This window comes from Podarcis bocagei, assembly GCF_964188305.1.
Source record: "Podarcis bocagei genome assembly, chromosome: 2".
NCBI classification, from domain to species: Eukaryota; Metazoa; Chordata; class Lepidosauria; order Squamata; family Lacertidae; genus Podarcis; species Podarcis bocagei.
In genome coordinates, this window is record NC_138126.1 from 21,402,619 (window position 1) to 21,425,754 (window position 23,136).

Below are 23,136 nucleotides of genomic sequence, written 5' to 3' on the forward strand. Positions count from 1 at the left end.
ATCTAGTCCAACCCCCTGCAATGCTGGAATCCCAGCACTGTCTCCTCATGGTGGCCAAACCTGCAAGGAGCCCAAGAACATCTCTCCCCTCCAGCGGCTTCCAGGAAAAAGGACTTAGAAATATGGTCAAAATTGAAGTTATCACTGCTGGGCCAAATTGCTGCGATAAAGATGAATGTATTGCCTAGGCAGTGGCGTAGCGTGGGGGGTGCCAGGGGTGCCGGCCGCACCGGGCGCAACATTTTTGGGGGCGCGTTTGGCCTGCCCCCCTCGAGGAAGCGGGAACCTCTCCAAGGCGCAGCGCGCCGTCGGTGGAGGAAAAGAGCCGCGCAGCAGCAGCAGCAGCAGCAGCAGCAAAGCCGGGAGGAGGAGGAGGTGGAGCGAGCACTCATGCTTGCTTTACAGCCAGGAGGAGGGGGTGGAGCTGAGGAGGAGGGAGGAAAGGAGAGCCATGCCAGCAAAGCGGGCAGCAGCCGCTTACACGCGAGGAGGGACAGACGGGAGCCATAGGGACCTGGAAAAAGCGCCGCGTAGCCAGCAACAGCTGCTGCAGCCTCAGCTTGCAAAGGTCCGTGCGCTCTCTAAACGGAGCAATGAGGCTGCAGAGGGACGGCAGGGCACAGGAGGGCTCTGAGCCACGAGCGCAGTGAAAACCAGTAAAAAAGTTTTTTAAAAGGCTGCTGGGGACAGGAGGGCACGGGGTGAGGGAGAGGGGGAAATTACAATTCTCCCAGCGTCTCAGCTGATCCGCTGAGCAGGACTTGGGTTGCAGGGGATTTGCCATTAGCTGTGTAAAGCAGCAAAGAGGGAGAGAAGGAGCAAAGCGGGAGTGGAAAGGAGCTGCTTACACTGCTGTAAGTGGCTGCTGTCCGGTTGGCTCCTTTAAAGCAACAGTGCTCTTTCCCTCCCCCCTCCCCGCTCAGCTCTCCGAAAACCTCCTTCTCCACCCACCCCATGCGAGCTCCTTTTCCCCTTAGACCCCCCTCCTGCATTATTAGCCACATCCTTCTCCACTCACCCCACGCGTGTTCCTTGTCCCCTTAGCAGTGGCGTAGCGTGGGGGGTGCAGGGGGGGCGGCTGTACTGGGCGCAACATCTGGGGGTTAGGGTTAGGGGGCGCAAATCCACGTGTTAGGGGGCGCAAATTACTTGCCTTGCCCCGGGTGCTGACAACCCACGCTACGCCACTGTGCCTAGGATGCTGTTTTTGTTTCAAACACTGCAAATTTTGGACAAGATGGACTGTTTCAAGAAATGGCAGAGAGATATCTCAAGATTTGTCTGGCAGGGCAAGAAACCTCAAATAAAATTTAAGATTCTAACTGACGCTAAAGAAAGAGGTGGATTTGCCCTGCCAGACCTTAAACTTTATTATGAATCAGCCGCATTTTGTTGGCTGAAAGATTGGCTGCTTCTTGAAAACACGGACATTTTGGATTTAGAAGGTTTTAATAATGTTTTTGGATGGCATGCATACCTGTGGTATGATAAGGTCAAAGCACACAAAGCCTTTAAAAACCATATTGTCAGGAAAGCATTGTTTAATGTTTGGATGAGATATAAGGATTTGCTTGAAAGTAAAACACCAAGGTGGCTGTCACCAATAGAGGTTAAGGCTCTGAAAAAACTTAATATGGAGACAAACTGGCCAAAATATTGGGAAATTTTGGAACAAGATGGAGATAGATTAAAGCTGCAGAGATTTGACAGTTTAAAAACTAAAGTACGAGACTGGCTTCACTACTATCAAATAAGGGAGGTTTATAATTTGGATAAGAAAATTGGTTTTCAGGTGGAAAAATCAAAATTGGAAACAGAATTGTTAGATCCTAAAACTAAGAATTTATCAAGAATGTATAACTTGCTGTTGAAATGGAATACACAAGATGAAACGGTTAAATCTGCTATGATTAAATGGGCACAAGATTTTGGACATAACATTATGATGGCTGACTGGGAAAAGTTATGGACCACAGGTATTAAGTTTACGGCTTGTAATGCCTTAAGAGAGAATATAATGAAAATGATTTACAGGTGGTACCTAACCCCAGTCAAGCTGGCAAAAATTTACCATTTGCCCGATAACAAATGTTGGAAATGTAAAGAGATTGAGGGCACATTCTTTCACCTTTGGTGGACATGCCCTAGGATTAAGGCCTTCTGGGAGACGATTTATAATGAAATGAAAAAGGTATTTAAATATACCTTCCAGAAGAAACCAGAGGCCTTTTTCCTGGGCATGGTCGGCCAATTGGTGCGAAGGGAGGATAGAACTTTTTTATGTACGCTACAACAGCAGCAAGAATACTCATCGCAAGGTATTGGAAGACACAAGAATTACCCACCCGAGAAGAATGGCAGACGAAAGTGATGGACTATATGGAATTGGCTGAGATGACTGGCAGAATCCGGGACCAAGGAGAAGAGTCGGTGGAAGAAGATTGGAAAAATTTAAAGTATATCTTCAAAAATATTGTAAAATTAAGGATTGTTAGAAAGATGTTGGAAAAAGAAAATTAGGCGGTTTTGGTAGAAATGATATAAAGGATTAAGTAAAAATGAGTTGATGAAATTGATGAAAGAGAGGACGTTAAACTATAATATATTAAATTAAATTCCTTAAATGAAAATAAGGTTGGAAGGATTTGCTGAAATAATGATTTGAACTAGAATACAAAATTGGGAGGTGTGAGGAGGTCAAGGAAATAAGTAAAGGAAGAAAGTTATGTAAAGGTTTAATCTGTTCTTTTTCTTTTTTTTTAAGCGAATGTATTTTCTTTTTCTTTTTCTGTTGCTGTTGTGCACAATGCAATACCCATAGTTGGGGCTGGAGAGAGAGCAGGCAGGGAAGCGGTGGGTCAAGTGTGGGGGTATTGCAGCTGATTCATCCTAGTTGCAAATAAGAGACAGGGGCCTCTTCCTGAAGGTTTTCTCTCTCTCTCTCTCTCTCTCTCTCTCTCTCTCACACACACACACACACACACACACACACCACACAAAGAGCCCTGTAGTTTGATCAAGGTCATCTAGTCCTGCACCATGTTAGAATCATAGAATCGTAGAGATGGAAGGGGACCCTGAGAGTCATCTAGTCCAACGCCCTGCAATGCAGGAATCTCAGCACTGTCTCCTCACAGTGGCCAAGCCTGCAAGGAGGATGGAAGCCCAAGTGCATCTCTCCCCTCCGGCGGCTTCCGGGAACTGCTATTCAATTAAGCATAATAATAATAATAATAATAATAATAATAATAATAATATAACAACAACATTATTTATACCTGCTCATCTGGCTGGGTTTCCCCAGCCACTAGGGCAGCTCCCAACAGAATATTTTTTTAAAACCAATGAAACATCAAACATTAAAAGCTTCTCCATACAGGGGTGCCTTCAGTTGTCTTATAAAAGTCAGATAGATAATTATTTCCTTGACATCTGACGGGAGAGCGTTCCACAGAGCAGGTGCCGCTACCAAGAAGGCCCTCTGCCTGGTTCCCTGTCTTTGAGTTGATATAGAGCATCCGTCCTAAATTTGTCGGCTTCTCTCAAAGAAGCAGAATCAGGAAGTTTTTTATGTTTGATGTCTTATTATGTTTTTATATTTTGCTGGAAGCCGCCCAAATTGGCTGGGGAATAATAATAATTATTATTATAATAATACCACTTGTTCAGTCTTAAAATCTCTTTTACCAGTGCATTTGGAAACATCAGAATAACTTGAGGTAATATATTCATACAAAAGCTTTGCTCCCGATTCATTGTAATCCTACCGGCTGAATTTGATCCGAGTCCTGGGATAACTCAGTTGGTAGAGCATGAGACTCTCGGGGTTGTGGGTTCGAGCCCCACCTTGTCAAAAAGATTCCTGCATCGCAGGGGGTTCGGCTAGAAGATCCTCTTGGTCCCTTCCAACTCTTTCATTCTGTGGTCTATGAACCTCACTCATTCACAATGAGGGAACCACTACAATTATTATTTTTTAAAGCAAAATGTTGTTAGAAGTTCTGCAACCCACCTTTGCCTAATAGGAGTTTGCCTTTGTAAAACTGGAGAGTGAAAGGAGAAGGAATCTCAGGGTGGGCTTTTTTGTGTGGGGGATATGGCTTTTCTGGTCAACGGGCAGAAGGAGCTTGGGTCAATCCCTAGCTAGAGATCTGCCATCCCCTTGTCTCGGTCCAGATTTGGGTCTCTGCCTCCCAGGAGTTTAGGCGCACACGGTTGCCACATGTTGACTGCAGCAAGCGATGGATCCCTCCCATGTGTAAACAACCCTTGGGGGTCACTCTGAAACACCACAGAGATTGGGCATTGCTTTGACGAATATCCTGCAACCAAAAACCTCCTGGACACTCTGGTCTCTCCCACCGCCAATAAAAACAAAATACCTGTTTACCTGACACTGACACAAAGGCTCACATGCTATAGAAATGAGTGTCTAATGTGTTTTAAAATGCCCTTAAGCAGTTGGTGACATTTTATTTTTTTTCTTCTCCCCCCCCTTTTTTTTTGCTGTGTTGGGGGGTGGATATCTGGTTCAGGATTAATTTGAGTATAACTGTTTTATTTTTGTTTTTTGTTGTTTATTGGTTGTATAGTTTGTGTTTTGTTTTTAAGGGGCAGGATCAGGGCTGCATGGGAGTGGGCCCCAGCCAACAGAATGGCTGGGGCAAGTTCCACAGGGGGGGGGGATGCACTGGGACATCTGATCTCAGTGATCATGGGCAGGAGGAGGAGTTACACTAAGACCAGACCATGTCATTACCGAGGAGGCAGGATTAATCATTGTTTGAAGACTATCCCTGACTCTGGGTCTGGTCTTGACCGGATGGATACTGGAATCAACAAGGGAAACCCACATGACCTGAAGGTGTTGCTGGGCAGTTTAAAGCAGTATCAGAACGCTATTAAAATCAGTTAAAATTATTTACATTCTTTATACAGAAAAAATGCAAGCAGGATGAAAAGAGTATCCTGGCAACACACTTCCCCCTGCCCAAAATCCAACATGAGACGGAGTCCTGCAGGCCTATATAGCAGGGCTTAGCAAAAAGCAACCATGGGCCTTGATTTATTTAAGAAACATTCTCGTTTTCTGCTGCCATATCCTTCCTTTCTTCCATCATGAAACTCAAGGTGGTATACGTGTGGCCTCGTACCAAGACCCAGGACTGCTTAGCCTAGGCAGCAATATGTCCTACAAGCCAGCATCATTCAATCTTGGGTCCCTAGATGTTGTTGGACTACAACTCCCATCATCCCCGGAGCTCTTAGCCAACAAGGACCCAACTCTGATGAACTCGGTCTTAGGCCGGAGCCCTCCAGATGTTGCTGAATTACAACCCCCATCGGGCTCAGCAATCGTCATCTATGGCTGTGGATGATGGGAGGTGGATGCTGGCATTGAGAAATTGAAGGCAAGGTACTCTCTCTATCTCCAGTGATAAGCACTGAGTGCTTCTGATCCAAAACATTACCCTTTTCCAGCACACTCCATTGCTATCCACCCCTCTCCAGTTTTTCATTCCTGCTGTCCACCAGCCCCTACCCCCACAGCCATTTTTCTGTATCCACTGAGCATGTCCAGTTCTCATTGCGTGTCTTGACTATCTTTTCCCCCCACCTAAAAATTTATTGGACATACGTAACCAATGGAGCAGCCTCAAGGTTACTGGTACCTCCCTCTCTTCCTTGGAGGAAGGGTTCCATTTTGGCCACATAAAGGCTGGCATCAAGGAAATTGAATTGGCAATTTGTATACGGGTTTTCCTCAGACAGGGTGGGGTCACAAAGAGAGGGTGGCTCTCGCCTTCATGTCCTGATTGTGAGTTTTGCAGAAATGCCTGGATGGCTGCTGTCGGAGCCAGAGAACTGATGGATGTCAGGCCGACTATGCATTCTTATCCCGTGCCCCAGGCTCTCCCCACAGTGATGGGAGGTGGGCCAGGAAATAAACATTTTTATACATAAGAAAAGCAAATCATGGACTGAGAACATTAAGTTTTGTAAAGTTAAATATTTTATATTATTTTCTTTTTTTTCTACCTGTTAAGAGATTGTACATAATGTTTGTATAGACATGCATTTTTTTAATCAATGAAGAATATTAATTTTAAAAAAGGTTGCCATTAACTTAATCTTCATTAGATCTGCTTTTACACAAGCATGTGCCACTTGCACTGCCCATCTTCCAAATCAGAGTAGCAAGCACACGTATCCTGTAGGCGCGGTTGGCTCTTCCTTTTCGACTTCGTTAAGACTCTCCCCGCCCCCATGAAACAACAGCTTACTTTTAAGCACCCCGACTGTCCCTCCTCCATTGCTCTCAAGGCACATGTGAGATACACGTGCTTCGCTCTAAGGCCTTATGGCGGTCACACAGGGCCCCCGGACGTTTGAAGGTCTATTGACCCTGTGCCACCACCGTGATTGCTTTCTTCGCTGCCCCCACCCCGCTTCTCTCGGAGACACACGGAGTCCAGACAGTTGTTAACATTAACAAATAATCAAGTTTATTTTTAAATGCAGGAACAAGCGTATGGTTTCAGTTTATTTTTCTCTTGTCAGTTTCTTAATCTTAGTTCCTAACAACTCCAAACTGATTATTCCAACTATCTATCTGACTCAACCTAACAATTCCTCTTACTCTCTCACAATACAACTCAACCAACCCACTGCCTATTCCTCCCTCTTCCTTCTCCAATTCCCAAACCTCAACTGACTTTCAAAATCTCCCACTCTAACTTTTACTCCCCCCCTGCATTCTCACTGGCCAATCACATCACACCCTTTTTAACCCTTTCCTTATGACCCATCCTAGGAAGCAAACGCCACAGGCCTCCTGAATCATCTTGCACTCCAAGACAAAGGGATGCACTCCAGTTAAAAGCACGCTTGCTGATTACAGGCGCGCACTCAGGAGAAACAAGAACTAGCCTTGCAAGGAAAAAGAAGCATCCCCTCTACAGTGGTACCTCGGGTTAAGTACTTAATTCATTCCAGAGGTCCGTTCTTAAACTGAAACTGTTCTTAACCTGAAACACCACTTTAGCTAATGGGCCTCCCACTGCTGCTGCGCCGCCTGTTCTCATCCTGAAGTAAAGTTCTTAACCCGAGGTACTATTTCTGGGTTAGCGGAATCTAACCTGAGGCGTATGTAACCTGAAGCATGTATAACCCGAGGTACCACTGTACTTCTCTTCCCTTCTCCCCTCGCCCCAGCCCAAGGGCCAGGCCCATGCTTTCTCCCCCAAACCAAAACCTAACCAGGGACCCAGCTGAGGAGAGCTGCACCGAGGCATTTGTGGGAAAATCCCCCTCCCCGGATTCTTCCCAGGAGCAGGAGGACTGTATAGATTTGGAAAAGTGATTTGCAAAGGAACATAGTTCAGAAGGCAGAAGCTGGGAGATACTGGATGGGGAACAGCTTGCAGAAGAACATCCACTAGCATTTCTTTTTAAATGCTGATAATGCTTTTATTGTCGCTTTTTTATTATTATTTCTGTACCCCCCCTTGCTAACCAAGTATTTTTATACATATGAAAAGCAAATCTTGGATTGAGAAGATAATGGTTTGTAAAGTTAAAAAATGGCTTTTTAAAAAAAAATTGTTTGTCTCTCTTCTGAAATTTAATTTTAATGTAAAGTGTGTCAATATATTTGAGTTTGTTTATAAAGCAGAAGTGACCAGCTGCTCCTGGAAGCTAAAAATGAGCTCTGAATCATCAAAAGTTTTGCCTATAATTATTCATAATGAAAAGTTGTAAGAAACATGAGATTTTCCACCCCTGAGCTTTTGAACTACAACTCCCATCAACCTTGGCCGTACGGGCTGAGGCTTATAAGAGCTGTTGCCCAACATGTGAGCAACCCCACGTTGGATATCCCTGCTCTATACATTTATTTATTTTTTGTTTGTTTAATTTCTATACCCTTTATATTTTTTTAAAATAACTTCAAAGTGGGTTAAAGCAAATATCAATAAAACATAAATAAAACAATTTGAAAAAAGTGAAATACAGTGGTACCTCGGGTTAAGAACTTAATTGGTTCTGGAGGTCCATTCTTAACATGAAACTGTTCTTAACCTGAGGTGCGCTTTTGCTAATGGGGCCTCCCGCTGCCACCACACAATTTCCCTTTTCATCCTGAGATAAAGTTCTCAACCCGAGGTACTAACTCCGGGTTAGTAGAGTTTGTAACCTGAAGTGTTTGTCACCCGAGGTGTTTTTTGTTAGGTTGTGGGCGAACATATCAGACGACACAGCGATTCTTCCAAAGCAGCTCTTTATTTGTAAGCTGGAACAGAAGTGAACTGAGGAGCTCAGTCAGCCTGCTTATATAGAGCTCCAGAACAATCATAACTGTTGCAACTTTTTAAAACTATTGAATCACTGAACGTCACTTTCGATCTTTCATTTGCATACAAACTATCGAATCACTGAACGTCACTTTTGATCCTTCATTTGCATAACTATCTACAGTATCCCCCTGCTGGCCCAGGGTGAGAACTTCAGTACATAACACCCCTCCCCACCGAGATAAGATGTTAGTTACAATCGTAATGGTTTTCTTATATACAGCACTACACGTAATGGTTCAATTAGGCACAAAAGCATATCGGTTACATTTCACATACTTAGACCAACAGTGATACATGTCCAACAACATAGTCCTTTAAATAAGTTGGGCACTTGGAAACTCTTCCAGACCACTGGGGACTGGTAGCCAAGTCCGGGGGGCCACCCAATTCTTGCTGAGGCTGTGGTGCGACCCTAGGTAGCATTGAAACCAAGTCCCCTGGATCCGCTGCTGTGGGTGGAACCTCCGCAAGTGGAGTGGTCTGAGTCTGTGGTAAGTCTGGCAGACCCTCTGAAGAGGCTTGGTTCAGTTCCATGCTGGCAGTTTGCGAGGGAGGTGTAGGTGGAGCCTCACCATCTGTAAGTGTCTGTTCCAGAGCCACGAGCGCAGTTGGGGGCACCACGGTAGTGTCCAAGTCCCCAACCCTGCACCTAAGCTGGTCTATGTGCCGGCACCACAAGCATCCGTCTTCGAGTGCCACCTCTTCGAGCGAGGTCCAGTAACTACCACTACTGTTGCTAGCACCCAAGGAATGTCCCCCACAAAGTTCCGGGCAAAGACATGGTTTCTGGGAACAAATGACCATGGCGCGTTGGCACAGCATGGGGGTTCGGGCACAGCAAAGTCTGGGTGCAGCCGGTTGAGCGGGGACCTGAGGCGGCGGCCCATAAGCAGTTCAGCAGGACTCCGCCCTGTGGCCGCATGAGGGGTGATGTGTTGTACGAACAAGTATTTGGCAACCCGCTCGTGCCAGTCTCCCTGGTCCAGGCGCGCCAGTGCCTCTTTTGCTGAGCGCACCATTCTCTCTGCTTGCCCGTCGCTGGATGGATGAAATGGTGCCGTTAGGGCATGGCGGATGCCCAGTCCCAAAAGATACCGCTCAAAAGCGCCTGATGTGAACTGTGGTCCATTGTCAGAGACAAGGACATCAGGACACCCATGCGTTGCAAACAGGCCTCGCAGCACCCGGATGACGGCCTCGGTAGTGGTGGAGGGCATCAGGGCCACCTCCAGCCATTTGGAATAGGTGTCCACCACTACCATAAAAGTCCGGCCGTGAAAGGGGCTGGCCAGATCGATGTGCACCCTCGACCAGGGTGTCTTGGGTGTTTCCCAGGTGTGTCCCTTAGCTGCCGGTGGTGCAGGCCTCGATTCTTGGCACACTTGACAGGTGGAAACCCAGGCAGTGATGGCATCGTCCATTTTAGGCCACCAGACCTAACACCGAGCCAACGCCTTCATTTTGTCAATTCCCGGGTGGCCAACGTGCAGAGCCTCCAGCACACGTTGACGGAGTCTTTGGGGAATCACGACGCGGTCTCCCCACAGCAGACAGCTGCGATGAGCCGAGAGTTCATGTTGTCTGGTTGTGAAGGGCTGGAACTCCGATGCAAAAGGCCCTTGTGGCCACCCCCTCCACACCCAGTTGAGCACACGGCTGATGGTGTGATCCTGGGCAGGTGCGGAGGCCACAGTGGCAGCCGATACAGGCGCTGCCGGAAGATCCTCAATCAGGAGCAGTGATGAAGCTGGAGCCGGGTCTTCCACAAACGCTGGAAGAGGGCAACGGCTGAGGGTGTCGGCATGGCCCATCGATTTCCCCGGGCAATGGACGAGCCGGTAGTGGTAGGCAGCCAGGAAAACAGTCCATTGCAGCATGCGCGGCGAGAGGACCGGTGGAGTTGGTCAATCACTGGCGAGGAGGCCCAGGAGCGGCTTGTGGTCGGTGATGAGGTTGAAAGTCCTGCCGTAGAGGTATTCATGGAACCTCTTCATTCCAGCCACAAGTGCCAGTGCCTCCTTGTCGAGCTGGCTGTAATTCCGTTCCGTTGGAGATAGCGTCCTGGAAAAGTAGGCGAGCGGTGCTTCTCTTCCGTCTGGAAAACGGTGACTAAGGACAGTGCCAATGCCAAAAGGTGAGGCGTCGCAGGCAAGGACCAGCGGCCTGGCTTCACTGTACTGTACCAGCACACTGTCCAATGAAAGGAGAGCCTTGACTGCATTGAAGGCGGCCGTCTCCCGATGACCCCAGGACCAAGGTGTCTTTGTGCTGAGGAGTTGGTGAAGAGGCTCAGCCACCGTGGCTTTGTGGAGCAGGAACATGTTATAAAAGTTCAGCAGTCCCAGGAACGCCTGCAACTCCATCTTGTTCTTTGGGATGGGGGCCTGCTGGATAGCGCGGATCTTGGATGTGGTCAGGTGAAGGCCGGAGGCGTCAATATGATAGCCCAGGAACTCCACCTGTGGAACAGCGATCTGGCACTTCTCCCTCTTTACCTTGAGCCCGGCCTCTTGGAACCTGGTCAGCATGGCACGGAGGCACTCGGAACAGCTGCTGGTGTGAGTCTGCGAACACCAAGACGTCATCAAAATATGGTACCACGCCCAGAAGCCCTTGCAGGAGACGCTCCATAAGGCTTTGGAAGATGCCAGGGGCCACACTCACCCCGAACTGCAAACGGCGGCAACGAAATGCCCCTCGGTGGGTCTGGGCTTCAGCAGTGGCATCATCAAAGGGCAGATATTGATAGCCTTGGGCAAGGTCCAGCTTAGCAAAGACCTTACCCTCACCCAAGGAATGCAGCAGGTGTTGAACAACAGCGTGCTGCTGAAGTGCCTTGTTGATCGTGCACTTGTAGTCGGCGCAGATTCTCACCGACCCGTCTGGCTTGACAGGCGTGATGGGGGTTTCCCACTTGGCGTGGTCAACCGGCTCCAAAACTCCTTGGGCGATCAGCTTGTCCAGTTGTTTCTCCACCTTAGCCTTGAGAGCAAAGGGAACCCAGCGTTGCTTTAGCTTGATGGGGGCGACTTGTGGATCAAGGCTAAAGGAGATGGGCGTACCTGTATATTGCCCCAAAGTGCCGTCAAAAACCTCGGCAAAGTCTTTGACCAGACCCTCAGTCTCTGCGTTAGAGATGCAGTTGATGCCGGTGACTTCCAGGCCGAGGGCATCAAACCAGACTAGCCCTAGGAGGCTTGGCCGCTGACCTTCGACCACCACCAGTCAGAGCAGGCCCGAAAAGTCCTTGAAGGCGATCCGGAACCGGCCAACGCCTACCACGGGAATGTCGTTTCCCTGGTATTCTCTCAGGTGTACACGGTGAGAATCGAGTTGCCTTTTGGACACTCTGGGTACCAGTCTTTTGATGGTGCTCCAAGACATGATGGACAGGGCAGACCATGTCAAATGGAGCTCCTTCAATGAGCACCGTGACGTTCAGCTTGCGTCGCGTAGGCAAGTCGGTTTGGCCAATTGTGGTTCCAGACGGGCAGCGGCAGTTGGTGAGAGCGAAACAGCTTTCCTTGGCAGATTGGAGTGAAGACTTGCGAGTCGGTGAAGGGGTGTGTGTGTCAGACGGAGCCGATCGGCAGACCTTAGCGATGTGGCCCCTTCTGGAACACGTCCGACAGATGGCGTCTCTGAATCAACACTTGGCACGGGAATGGTTGCCTCCGCAGCCGGCACATTCCGGTTGGCCCTTGGACTTCTGTTGGAACTTCCTGTGCTCCCGCTTTGTGTGGTGCACGTCATCGTCTTCACTGGAGGATGCCTCATCACTGCTGGCCTCTTCGTGATGCACTAGAACTAGCTTCCTAGCAAGAGGCGGGCTGCTGGCCACGGCCTCCTCAATGGCTTTCTGCAGTGTGAGGTCTGGCTTGGCGCGGAGACGCCGTTGCAGATGGATGTCCCAGACCCCGCAGATGATTCGATTCATCAGGGCATCGTCTAAGCCTCGGAACTCACAGTGCATTGCAGCCTGTCAGAGGGCGGTGGTGTAGTTGTTGATTGACTCCCCCTCTGCCTGGTTCTGGTGGTAAAACACATGGCAGGCAGCAATCCTGGACGGCTTTGGTGCGTAGTGGTTTCGGAGCTTCTCTTGAATCGTGTCCCATGGTGTTGCCTGGACTGCTTCAGGCTCAAGCAATGCTCGGGCCATCTCGAACGCCTCAGGCCCACAGAGGCTGAGGAATAAGCCCCGCTTCCGTTCCTTTGATACTGCTGTCAGCTCATTGGCTTGAAGGAAGCAGTCAAACCGAGCAAGGTAGGAGTCCCATGATTCAGAGGCTGGCGGAAACAGCGGTAGAGGTACAAGTGAAGCCATGATTCTGATGCCGGCGTGAAGGGCGATGGATGGAACACAGTGCTCTAGCCAGAACAGTCAGCTCTGAATTGCTTCTGTTAAGTGATTTTGCTCAGTGATTCAGCTCAGTCCAGAGGATGGCCACATCCGGCTGTGCTCTGATGTCCATCGATCCCATCCTCGTCGCCACTGTTAGGTTATGGGCGAACATATCAGATGACACAGCGATTCTTCCAAAGCAGCTCTTTATTTGTAAGCTGGAACAGAACTGAACTGAGCTCAGTCAGCCTGCTTATATAGAGCTCCAGAACAATCGTAACTGTTGCAACTTTCTAAAACTATCCAATCACTGAACGTCACTTTCGATCCTTCATTTGCATACAAACTATCCAATCACTGAATGCCACTTTCGATCCTTCATTTGCATAACTATCTACAGTATCCCCGTGCTGGCCCAGGGTGAGAACTTCAGGACATAACATTTTTGTCCCAACTTACTACTGTATAGAATATACATTCAAAGCAACATATGAGAAATCTAAAATATTATCTAAAAAGATTTCAAAATAAAACATTGCAAAGGAGGTCAACTACAGAATACAAATTTAACATAGTAGGGCTGGGTGAGTCTGGGCCCCACTGAAGTGAAGGACATGAGGCAGGGAGTTGATAATGCAGGTGAGCTGCACACAGGTGAGCTGCATGCAAGCTGCTGGCCAGCCCTGTGGAGCCTCCTTTTATTGAGACAAATATGCAAACCCAAGCAGATACATTTTGGGCTGTGACCTTTGCATATCTTCCGGTCCTGAGATCGTGGGGTGGTACAAAGTTATTTTGGCACCTGTTTCCACCGCGTCATTTCCCCCTTGCACAGTGTATGATGAAGGAGACAAAAGGTCTCAGAGACAAAGGTTACAGACAGGACACCGCAGAGTACTGAGACTGCAAAAGGTTAGACAGAGGGAACGATGTTCAGACAGGTGTGGCTTGTCTGGGGGGCGGGTGCCCCGCACCCCAAGGTCATGCGTGCAGGCAGACTGTGGCTGCCTGCTGGTGCAGTGCGCTCCCTCCGGACCCCACTGCCCACTCCACGATCATCCCTACACCCCACCCCCTAGGCCAGGTGGGAAAGGCCTTGCAGGGAGTGGTGGACATTACACCTCACAACCGGGTGATGTTCCTCCGGCCTCATGAGGATCCTCTCTAATGGGACCCAAGTGTGTTTAAGGTTGCAATTAACTTAATCTTCCCTAGATCTGCTTTTAGCAGAAGCATTTTCCACTACCACTACCCATCTTCAAATTCAGAGTAGCAACCACATGTATCCTATAGGCACGCTTGGCTCTTTCTGGTCGGCATTGCTAAGGCTCTCCTCCCCCACCCCCTCTCATGAAACAAAAGCCTCCTTTTAAGCACCCCGACAGTTATTTACCGTCCCCCCCACCATTGCTCTCACAGCACATGTGTGATACACACGCTTCGCCCTAATGCCTCCTGAAGCATCTTAGGCTATGAGACAAAGGGATGCACTCCTGCTAAATGCACGCTCGCTGATTACAGGCGCGTACTTGGGAGAAACAAGAACTAGCCTTGCGTGGAAAAAGAAGCATCGCCTCTACTTCTCTTCCCTTCTCCCCTCGCCCCCACCCAAGGGCCAGACCCATGCTTTCTCCCCTAAACCCTAACCTAACCAGGGACCCAGCTGAGGAAAGCAGCACTGAGGCGCATCCGTGGGAGCCTCCCCATGAATCTTCCCAGGAGCAGGAGGACTGTATAGATTTGAAACAGTGGTTTGCAGAGGAACATAGTTCAGAAGGCAGAAGCTGGGAAATACTGGATGGGGAACACCTTGCAGAAGAAACATGAGAGAGTTAACAGATTCACTGTGTCTGGAAAACATCCCTCCGCTTTCCCCAAGTTCAAGGAGAGTTGCGAAAGTGGCAGGACAGAAAGCACAGAGTGTATGAGCTGAGGTTACGAGATGCAGAAGTGACGGGGGTGACTAGGGATGAAAAGGGGTAGACCTCTTAATTGGGAGCACTGCCATTCCTAGAAGACAGGTTTTTGTTCTCTCGCTGGGATCATTAAAGCTTCTAACTGGTAAGAAGACCCCTTTTCCTTTGTTCTGCTTATCTACGGCCAAGGGGGAAGGAAGGCAATTCCCTCAAGCCTGAAAGATGCTGATCCACAAGACAAGGGCAGCCCATCATTTTGGCATTGAAGGGCGGAGGTCGAAACTCAACAGATTCATCACATACCTTGAGCATTCCATATTCACACTTCCCCCATTTATCTAGCAACAACTTGCAACTTCTTTTGTACATCAAGTATATGTGACCTTCATTACTTTAATACATATATATGTGTATACAAATTTAAATACAAAAACCAGAACATCACACGGGTTCCATGTATTTAAAATTGATTTCTGCCTTTATGAGTTTCTTGATGTGAATTAAGTAGTGATACTTGAGTTGAACGCTGCATACATTTATATGGCTTTTCACCTGTGTGAATTCGCTCATGAATATTAAGGTCTCCACTACAACTGAAGCTCTTTCCACACTCCATAAATTTAAATGGTTTCTGCCCTGTGAGTTTGTTGATGTATTCTAAGGGCTCCATTTTGACTGAAGCTCTTTCCACACTCCATAAATTTAAATGGTTTCTGCCCTGTGAGTTTGTTGATGTATTCTAAGGGCTCCATTTTGACTGAAGCCCTTTCCACACTCCATACATTTAAACGGTTTCTCCCCCGTGTGAGTTCGTTGATGTATTCTAAGGGCTCCATTTTGACTGAAGCCCTTTCCACACTCCATACATTTAAACGGTTTCTCCCCCGTGTGAGTACGTTGATGTTTTCTTAGGGCTCCACTATGACTGAAGCTCTTTCTACATTCAATACATTTAAATGGTTTCTCCCCGGTGTGAGTTCGTTGATGTATTCTAAAGTCTCCACTACAACTAAAGCGCTTTCCACATTCAATACATTTAAATGGTTTCTCCCCTATGTGAGTTCGTTGATGTATTCTAAGTGTTCCACTTTCACTGAAGTTCTTTCCACATTCCATGCATTTAAATGGCTTCTCTCCCATGTGAGTTTCTTGGTGTTTTCTGAGGGATCCAATCTCACTGAAGCCCTTTCCACATTCAGTACATTCAAATGGTTTCTCCTCTGTGTGAGTTCGTTGATGTATTCTAAGGGCTCCACTACGATTGAAGCTCTTTCCACATTCAATGCATTTAAATGGTTTCTCCCCTGTGTGAGTTCGTTGATGTATTCTAAGGATTCCACTATGAATGAAGCTCTTTCCACATTCAATGCATTGAAATGGTTTCTCCCCTGTGTGAGTTTGTTGATGTATTCTAAGGACTCCACTATGACTGAAGCTCTTTCCACATTCAATGCATTTAAATGGTTTCTCTCCCGCGTGAGTTCGTTGATGTGTACTGAGGGTTCCACTCTGGCTGAACCTCTTTCCACATTCAATACATTTATATGGTTTCTCCCCAGTGTGAGTTCGTTGATGTATTCTAAGGGCTCCACTACGATTGAAGCTCTTTCCACATTCAATGCATTTAATTGGTTTTTCCCCAGTGTGAGTACGTTGATGTATTCTAAGGTCTCCACTACGACTGAAGATTTTTCCACATTCAATGCATTTAAATGGTTTCTCCCCCGTGTGACTTCGTTGATGTGTTCTGAGGGCTCCCCTATGACTGAAGATTTTTCCACATTCAATGCATTTAAATGGTTTTTCCCCAGTGTGAGTTCGTTGATGTATTCTAACGTCTCCACTACGACTGAAGCTCTTTCCACATTCAGTGCACTGAAATGGTTTCTCCCCCGTGTGAGTTCGTTGATGTGTTCTAAGATTGCCAGTATGACTGAAGCTCTTTCCACATTCAATGCATTTAAATGGTTTCTCCCCCGTGTGAGTTCGTTGATGTGTTCTAAGATTGCCAGTATGACTGAAGCTCTTTCCACATTCAATGCATTTAAATGGATTCTCTCCTGTGTGAGTTTGTTGGTGTATCCTCAGTCTTCCAAAGTGACTAAAGCACATTCCACATTCCCTGCATTTAAACTGTTTCTTTGTTCTTCCCAATGAATTCACAGATGGCTCCGTAGAATTCTGACCATCGTCTTCCTCACCTGTTTGGGAGAGGGGTCGGGGGAGAGAGAATCCTGTTAGACTTCTATGAAAGACAAGAAAGGAACTGAACACACGTCAATTCCCATGTGCACCTTCTCTTATTTTAACACCCTCTCCATTCTCAACTGTCCTCTCCATGTTCCAAATTTTTAGGAATGCAGATGAGATAATGGCAAGAGAAACCCATGATCACTCCATTCACACTTAAGAAAGCACCATCATTTTATAATAGAGATCTACGGTGGAACTGGCTTATAAGAAACATCTGTCTTTTTCTTTTTCAAGTGAGGAAAGGATCACAGGCTCCAATAGCAGTCTCTCCTATGAGTAAGAAGTAAAACTGAACTGTTGTTATGTAACATGTAAGTGTAAAAATATTGCAATATATTAGAACCTAAACAAAGCCTTCTGCATTGGGTAAAGGCCCACCCAGTCCAGCACCCTGTTTTCACAGTAGCCAAGCAGATGCCTGTAGGAAACCAGCAAGCAAGATTTCAGCCCAAAAGCCCTCTGCTTTCCTGTGCTTTCCAGAAACTAGTATAATGAAGAATTATTGCCTAGGACCGCAAGCGCAGAGCACAGACACCATCCTAATCCCTTTTTTTCAAGATATCCAACTTGCTGGCAGTCACTGTTTCCAGTAGGATAGAAGTCCATAGATTAACTATGCTTCTATTAATTCATCTTCTGCAGCCCTGAAAGGCACATAAATGTATTATGGCTTAAGCTTTTGTGGGCTGCAGTCTGACAAAGGGGACTCTTGATTAGGAAAGCTGGTGCCACTTGGTCTTCATATGCCCAATACTATGTGTAGAGCCTCCAGCCACATGAACTATGTGTCATGATAACAGGTCCTTTGTCCCGAAAGCCCACGAAACTGGGGAGGTGCATGCATCCACTGTATTTTTCTGCTGGTGGAATGTATCACTCTGACCCAGTCTTTAAAAAAATAAAAGTAATATAAACTACCGTAATTTATGCTCTATAACACGCAGATTTTTTTCTCCTAAAAAGTAAGGGGAAATGTCTGTGCGTGTTATTGAGCGAATGTGTGGTCCCTGGAGCTGACTCGCCGGAGCGCAGGGGCAAAAATAGGCAAAAATAAGATCGGGCGGGCGGAGGGAAGGCGGAAGCTGCTGCTTTCCTGCATTCTACCTCAGGATCTTACTGCCCACCTGCTTCTGTTGCTGCGTTTGCTCAAACTCAACAAAGAGCAGGGAATCCCCTGCCCTCCTGGAAAGCAGAGGGTTAAGGAAAGGATCGAGTCCTTCCTTCTAATTCTTTCCTAGTCACACTGCGCAGGCTCCAGCCCACCACCTCCTCCTCTCCGTGCTCTAGGGACTCGCAGGCAGCCAAAAAACATGCAGGTGGAAGAGAGAGAGAGAGGGCTGGCTTGGGGGGGGACTTTTGACTTCCTTTCCTCCCCCCCCCGTTAAACCCCTCCCCTGCATTATTAGCCAGCTGCTTCTCTGCACACCCCTCTTGTGCTCCTTGTCCCTTCTGTGTTTTTCCTTCCCTCCCCATTTAAAACGTGGTGACAAAGCACGGATCCACATGGATCCTCAGGATTTTTTCATTGGGTCACCCCAAATTCACCATCAGATGAAGAAGAAGAAGAGTTTGGATTTGATATCCTGCCTTTCACTCCCTTTAAGGAGTCTCAAAGCAGCTAACATTCTCCTTTCCCTTCCTCCCCCACAACAAACACTCTGTGAGGTGAGTGGGGCTGAGAGACTTCAAAGAAGTTGACTGGCCCAAGGTCACCCAGCAGCTGCATGTGGAGGAGCGGAGACGCGAACCCAGTTCCCCAGATTAGGAGTCTGTCGCTCTTAACCACTACACCACACTGGCTCACATTACATTACACCATACTGGCTCACATTACTAGATCACATTACATGTCCATGGCTACAGTCTGTACCAAAAACATCACGTACCCACTGTTGCCTGGGGCCACAATGGTGCAAAAACGTGGTTACAAAGCATGGATCCTCAGGATTTTTGCATTGGGTCACCCCAAATTCACCATCAGATCACATAGCATGTCCATGGCTACATCTTGCACCAAAAAAATCAAGCACCCACTGTTGCCTAGGGTCGCAGTGGTGCAAAAACGTGGTTACAAAGCATGGATCCACATGGATCCTCAGGATTTTTGCATTGGGCTACTCTAAACTCACTGTCAGATCACATGTCTGTGGCCACAGAATGAACCACAAAAATCATACATCCACTGTTTCATTTAGAATATTTTTTTTCTTGTTTTCCTCCTCTAAAAACTACGTGCGTGTTATGGTCTGGTGCGTGTTATAGAGCAAAAAATACGGTATTTAAATATATGAAGTATACATAATAACGGGAAGCATTACCATAGCCCCCTTCACCCATTTTTCTGGATTGGTGTGCAACATCATTTTCGTCACTTAATCCTGCAGTGGAAATAACACCAGAGATTTAAAAGCATAGAGAAAGAAAATCTGCCCCCACTACTTTATGAAAGGGATTCCAAAAACAAAGAGCTGCTTTGAAAAAGGCCTCATCCCTCCCTTCCTTCCTTCTTTCTTCTTGCCTGGCCCTTCCTGCCTTTGGTCTCCTCTCCATCTTTTCCTCTTTCTCCCTCCACCATCCAGCCATCCATGTCCCCATCTCCTCTCCCCTGAAACTCACCAGATTTCTCTGAGGGTCCCGGGAGGGGATGCTCAGAGGTCGTAGGGAGGGATGCAGGAGACAGCTTGAGCAGGTCAGCTGTCCATCTTCCTCCGTCCATCCTGACCAGGTTTGCAGGTTCAATTTCTTGAGGAGCAAAGAAGCCAAGGCAAGTTGTAGCTTCCTGGGAGGAAGGAAGAAGCAAATGGGGTTTCAGAGACCCTGAAGGAATTCTGCCCAAGACATTCTTCTGCCCCTTTAGAAGCCCCTATTGGGCACCCGCTTCCCAAGAGCCTCCACCCATTTTCAAACACCTTTGGCAATTCCTTCCGTCTGCCTTTCCTTCTCCCTTCCCAAGGCTGGCATGGTATGGGCAGTAGTGGCCTTGTGACAGTTGCCCAAAGGGCCACAATAAATGTGATAATGTGTATCTCTGTAAATCCTTGAGTGTGCTTCTAATACAGAAGTTATGGTAGCCTGTGCTTTATTAAACTGATTATTTTGCAAGTTGCCACCTCCCAATTGGGGCACAAATACAGCTAATACGAGAATCACAAAGATACAGCTGAAAGCTGGAACATGAGTCGCCACATGATGCAAATGGCTGCATGTAACACAGGTTCCCAACATGCACACCAACACAATGTCACAGAACGCGGTAGGGATCAGAACGTATTCAGCAGAAATTGTCAGTTCTTGTTGTGCGTGTGTATTATAATAAAATGAGGTAATGATGAATATCAGGAATGTGCAACTGTAAGGGGACTTTTTTAAGGAGGTGGGAGACGCAAGAAAAATTTAGATTCTTTTGGCAACAATAAACATTAAAACAAGGAACTGCTGAGCAAAAACATAAACAGGAGCATGTGCAGAAGTTCTTGTGGAAAGGGGGCAGGGCCTTCAAAGATCTCACAATCGACCCAAAGCAACACAGAGGTCTACCTGTCAATTGCGGTCCAGTGCTTGGACATCTCTGGTGTATAAGATTGGTTGAAACCGAAATGCTTTGTTTGAAATTATATAAATACCACTGCCTGGGCCACATATGTGGTGGAGGTGTGAGGAAATTAAGAAATTTTGGATAGTAGTACACAAAGAACTAAAGAAGATGTTGAAAATATTGAAAATTGAAAATTTTCATCATTGAAAATGATTTTCAATGCATTCCTATGGGATTTCGTGCTTCGCAAGACGAAAAATTCGCTAGACGACAAAAATTGCAGAACGAATTAATTTCGTCTTGCGGGGCACCACTGTATTATAATAAAATGAGGTGATGATGAATATCAGGAACGTGCAACTGCAAAGGGACTTTTTTAAGGAGGCGGGGGATGCAATAAAAATTTAATTCTTTTTGCAACAACAAACATTAAAACAAGCAAAAACAGAAATAGGAGCATATGCAGAAGTTCTTGCGGAAAGGGGGCGCGGCCTTCAAAGGTCTCACAATCGACCCAAAACAACACAGAGGTCTACCTGTCAATTGCGGTCCAGCGCTTGGACACCTCTGATGTATATGATTGGTTGAAATAGAAATGCTTTGTTTGAAATTATATAAATACCAATGCCTGGACCACATATGTGGTGGAGTTGTGAGGAAATTAATAAATTTTGGATAGTAGTACACAAAGAACTAAAGAAGATGTTGAAAATATCAATAACAAAGAAACCAGAGACATATCTCCTTGAATTGACAGATGATGAGATACCACGGGGGGGGGGGGGAGAGAGAGAATTTTTCCGTAGGCAAGTACAGCTGCTAGAATAGTGATTGCTGCTAGGTGGAAGTCAAAAACTATACCCACAAAGGAGGAATGGATTTGTAAACTAAATGAATATTTAATTCTGGCAAAATTAACTGCGATAATAAGAAATCAGTCGAATCAAAAATTTAAAAAGGAGTGGAAATGTTTTGATGAATATATGGCAAAATATTGCTCAAAAAAAGATATGCTAATATGCCTAGATTAAAATGTGAAGTACTGGATGGAAGAATAATTAGTAAGGAAAGACAATAAGAATATGTAGATGATTTGATAATCTGACACATCAGGATCTGTACCAAGTAATATTTAATGACCGTGTCCTTCATGGATCACTGCCTTGTCATGGCAAAGGGGCTTAAATAACTCAGAGACGCTATGAGCTATGCCGTGCAGGGCCACCCAAGACAGACAAGTCAAAGTGGAGAGTTTTGACTAAACATGGTCCACCTGGAGCAGGAACCAGCAAGCCACTCCAGTATCCCTGCCGAGAAAATTCCATGGTCGTATAAAAGTTATGACGCTGGAAGATGAACCCCTCAGGTAGGAAGGCATCCAACATGCAACTGAGGAAGAGTGGAGGACAAGTACAAGTAGATCCAGAGCTGATGAAGCAGCTGGGCCAAAGCCGAAAGGTCGCTCAGTTGCGGATGTGCCTGGAAGTGAAAGGAAAGTCCAGTGCTGCAAAGAAAAATATTGCATAGGAACCTGGAATGTAAGATTCATGAACCATGGTAAGCTGGATGTGGTCAAAAATGAGATGGCAAGAATAAGTATTGACATCCTGGGCATCAGTGAACAAAAATGGACGGGAATGGGCAAATTCAGTTTGGATGATCATCATATCTACTACTGTGGACAAGATTGCCATAGAAGAAATGGAGTAGCCCTCTTAGTCAACAAGAGTGGCAAAAGCTGTACTGGGATGCAATCTCAAAAATGATAGAATGATCTCTTTCAATATAATTTTTATTAACAAACCAATCAAATCACATTAATTCCAAATTACACAGCCAAATTTTTAAATTTTTGTTGGGGGTACACATGCTTCGAGCTCAGAAAGGGATCCAAACATCTCTCTTGCTGCTGCTTTAATGATCACATTCTGTCCAAATGGTATTCACAGTTCTCAGTTCTTCTCCATCTTCTCTTTATTATTTTCCTCATCTTCTTATTGTTGTCATATATTCCTTTCTTTGTGACCTCTGATAGTCTCCACAAGCGGGTTGAAAACAAACGTTGTTATATCCTGTGTGGATTTTCCATTCCTCCAAGAGCCATATTCAAAACAGACAGACGCCATTTCCACACTTCCGTACAAAACATTCTTAAAGCCTGTCCATTAATTCTCGCAGGCCTGTCAGTCTCTCCTCAATCTTCTTAGGGGGTTCTGCCAGGTCAAACTCACAGTCCGATGTAATAACAAGCCATGGTCTGTTGCCCTCGATCATAAATCCTGTAGGCAGGCCTGCCCTAACAAATCTCTCTTTATAACTGCATCACAAAGGCCTTTCATTCCTTTCCAATATTCCACAAGCCATGTCTTTGATTAGTAATTTATTTCCAGACAGATCTTAACCATCCTGCTTGTAATCAGTAATTGCAATGATTCTTCTTGGGGGGAGGGTTGTTAGGTACTCACATAAGAAAAAAAAAGAAAGGTTCCCCCCCCTTTCAGTCCCGTTCCGACATACCGACCCTTTGATGTATCTTCTTGATATATTGTTGAATCCAGCCCATTGCTCTACTTCACAGAGGTCACTTCAATTAGCAGTCTTAACTCCCGATCTTCACTCAAAATATGTGCATTTGCTTCTCTCTAATTGTTTATTTCGAGCTCCTGCAACCAGTTTGCGTGATCAGAGACAGCGTCCGGGAGAGCCGGCCCCCACAGGGGCTGTGCGCCTAAT

At 46.5% G+C, this 23,136-nt stretch overlaps 2 protein-coding genes and 1 long non-coding RNA gene across 3 annotated transcripts in view; all 3 read right to left on the reverse strand.

Moving 5' to 3' along the window:
* Positions 1-23,136, reverse strand: part of LOC308580425 (uncharacterized protein) — a 107,803-nt gene that overhangs the window by 77,719 nt on the left and 6,948 nt on the right. The window lies entirely within an intron of this gene.
* Positions 12,889-15,271, reverse strand: LOC308581332. The gene is made up of 2 exons (XR_014004980.1): positions 14,093-15,271; positions 12,889-13,899 (listed from the first exon to the last, which is right to left on the reverse strand). It is a non-coding gene; the product is annotated as an uncharacterized lncRNA (long non-coding RNA).
* Positions 15,484-19,692, reverse strand: LOC308579681 (uncharacterized protein; the record flags this gene model as incomplete). The annotated part of the gene is made up of 4 exons (XM_081180617.1): positions 19,485-19,692; positions 19,187-19,246; positions 15,536-16,816; positions 15,484-15,494 (listed from the first exon to the last, which is right to left on the reverse strand). The coding sequence occupies exons 1-4, from the start codon at positions 19,582-19,584 to the stop codon at positions 15,484-15,486; spliced, it is 1,452 nt and encodes a 483-aa protein (XP_081036743.1). The 5' UTR covers positions 19,585-19,692.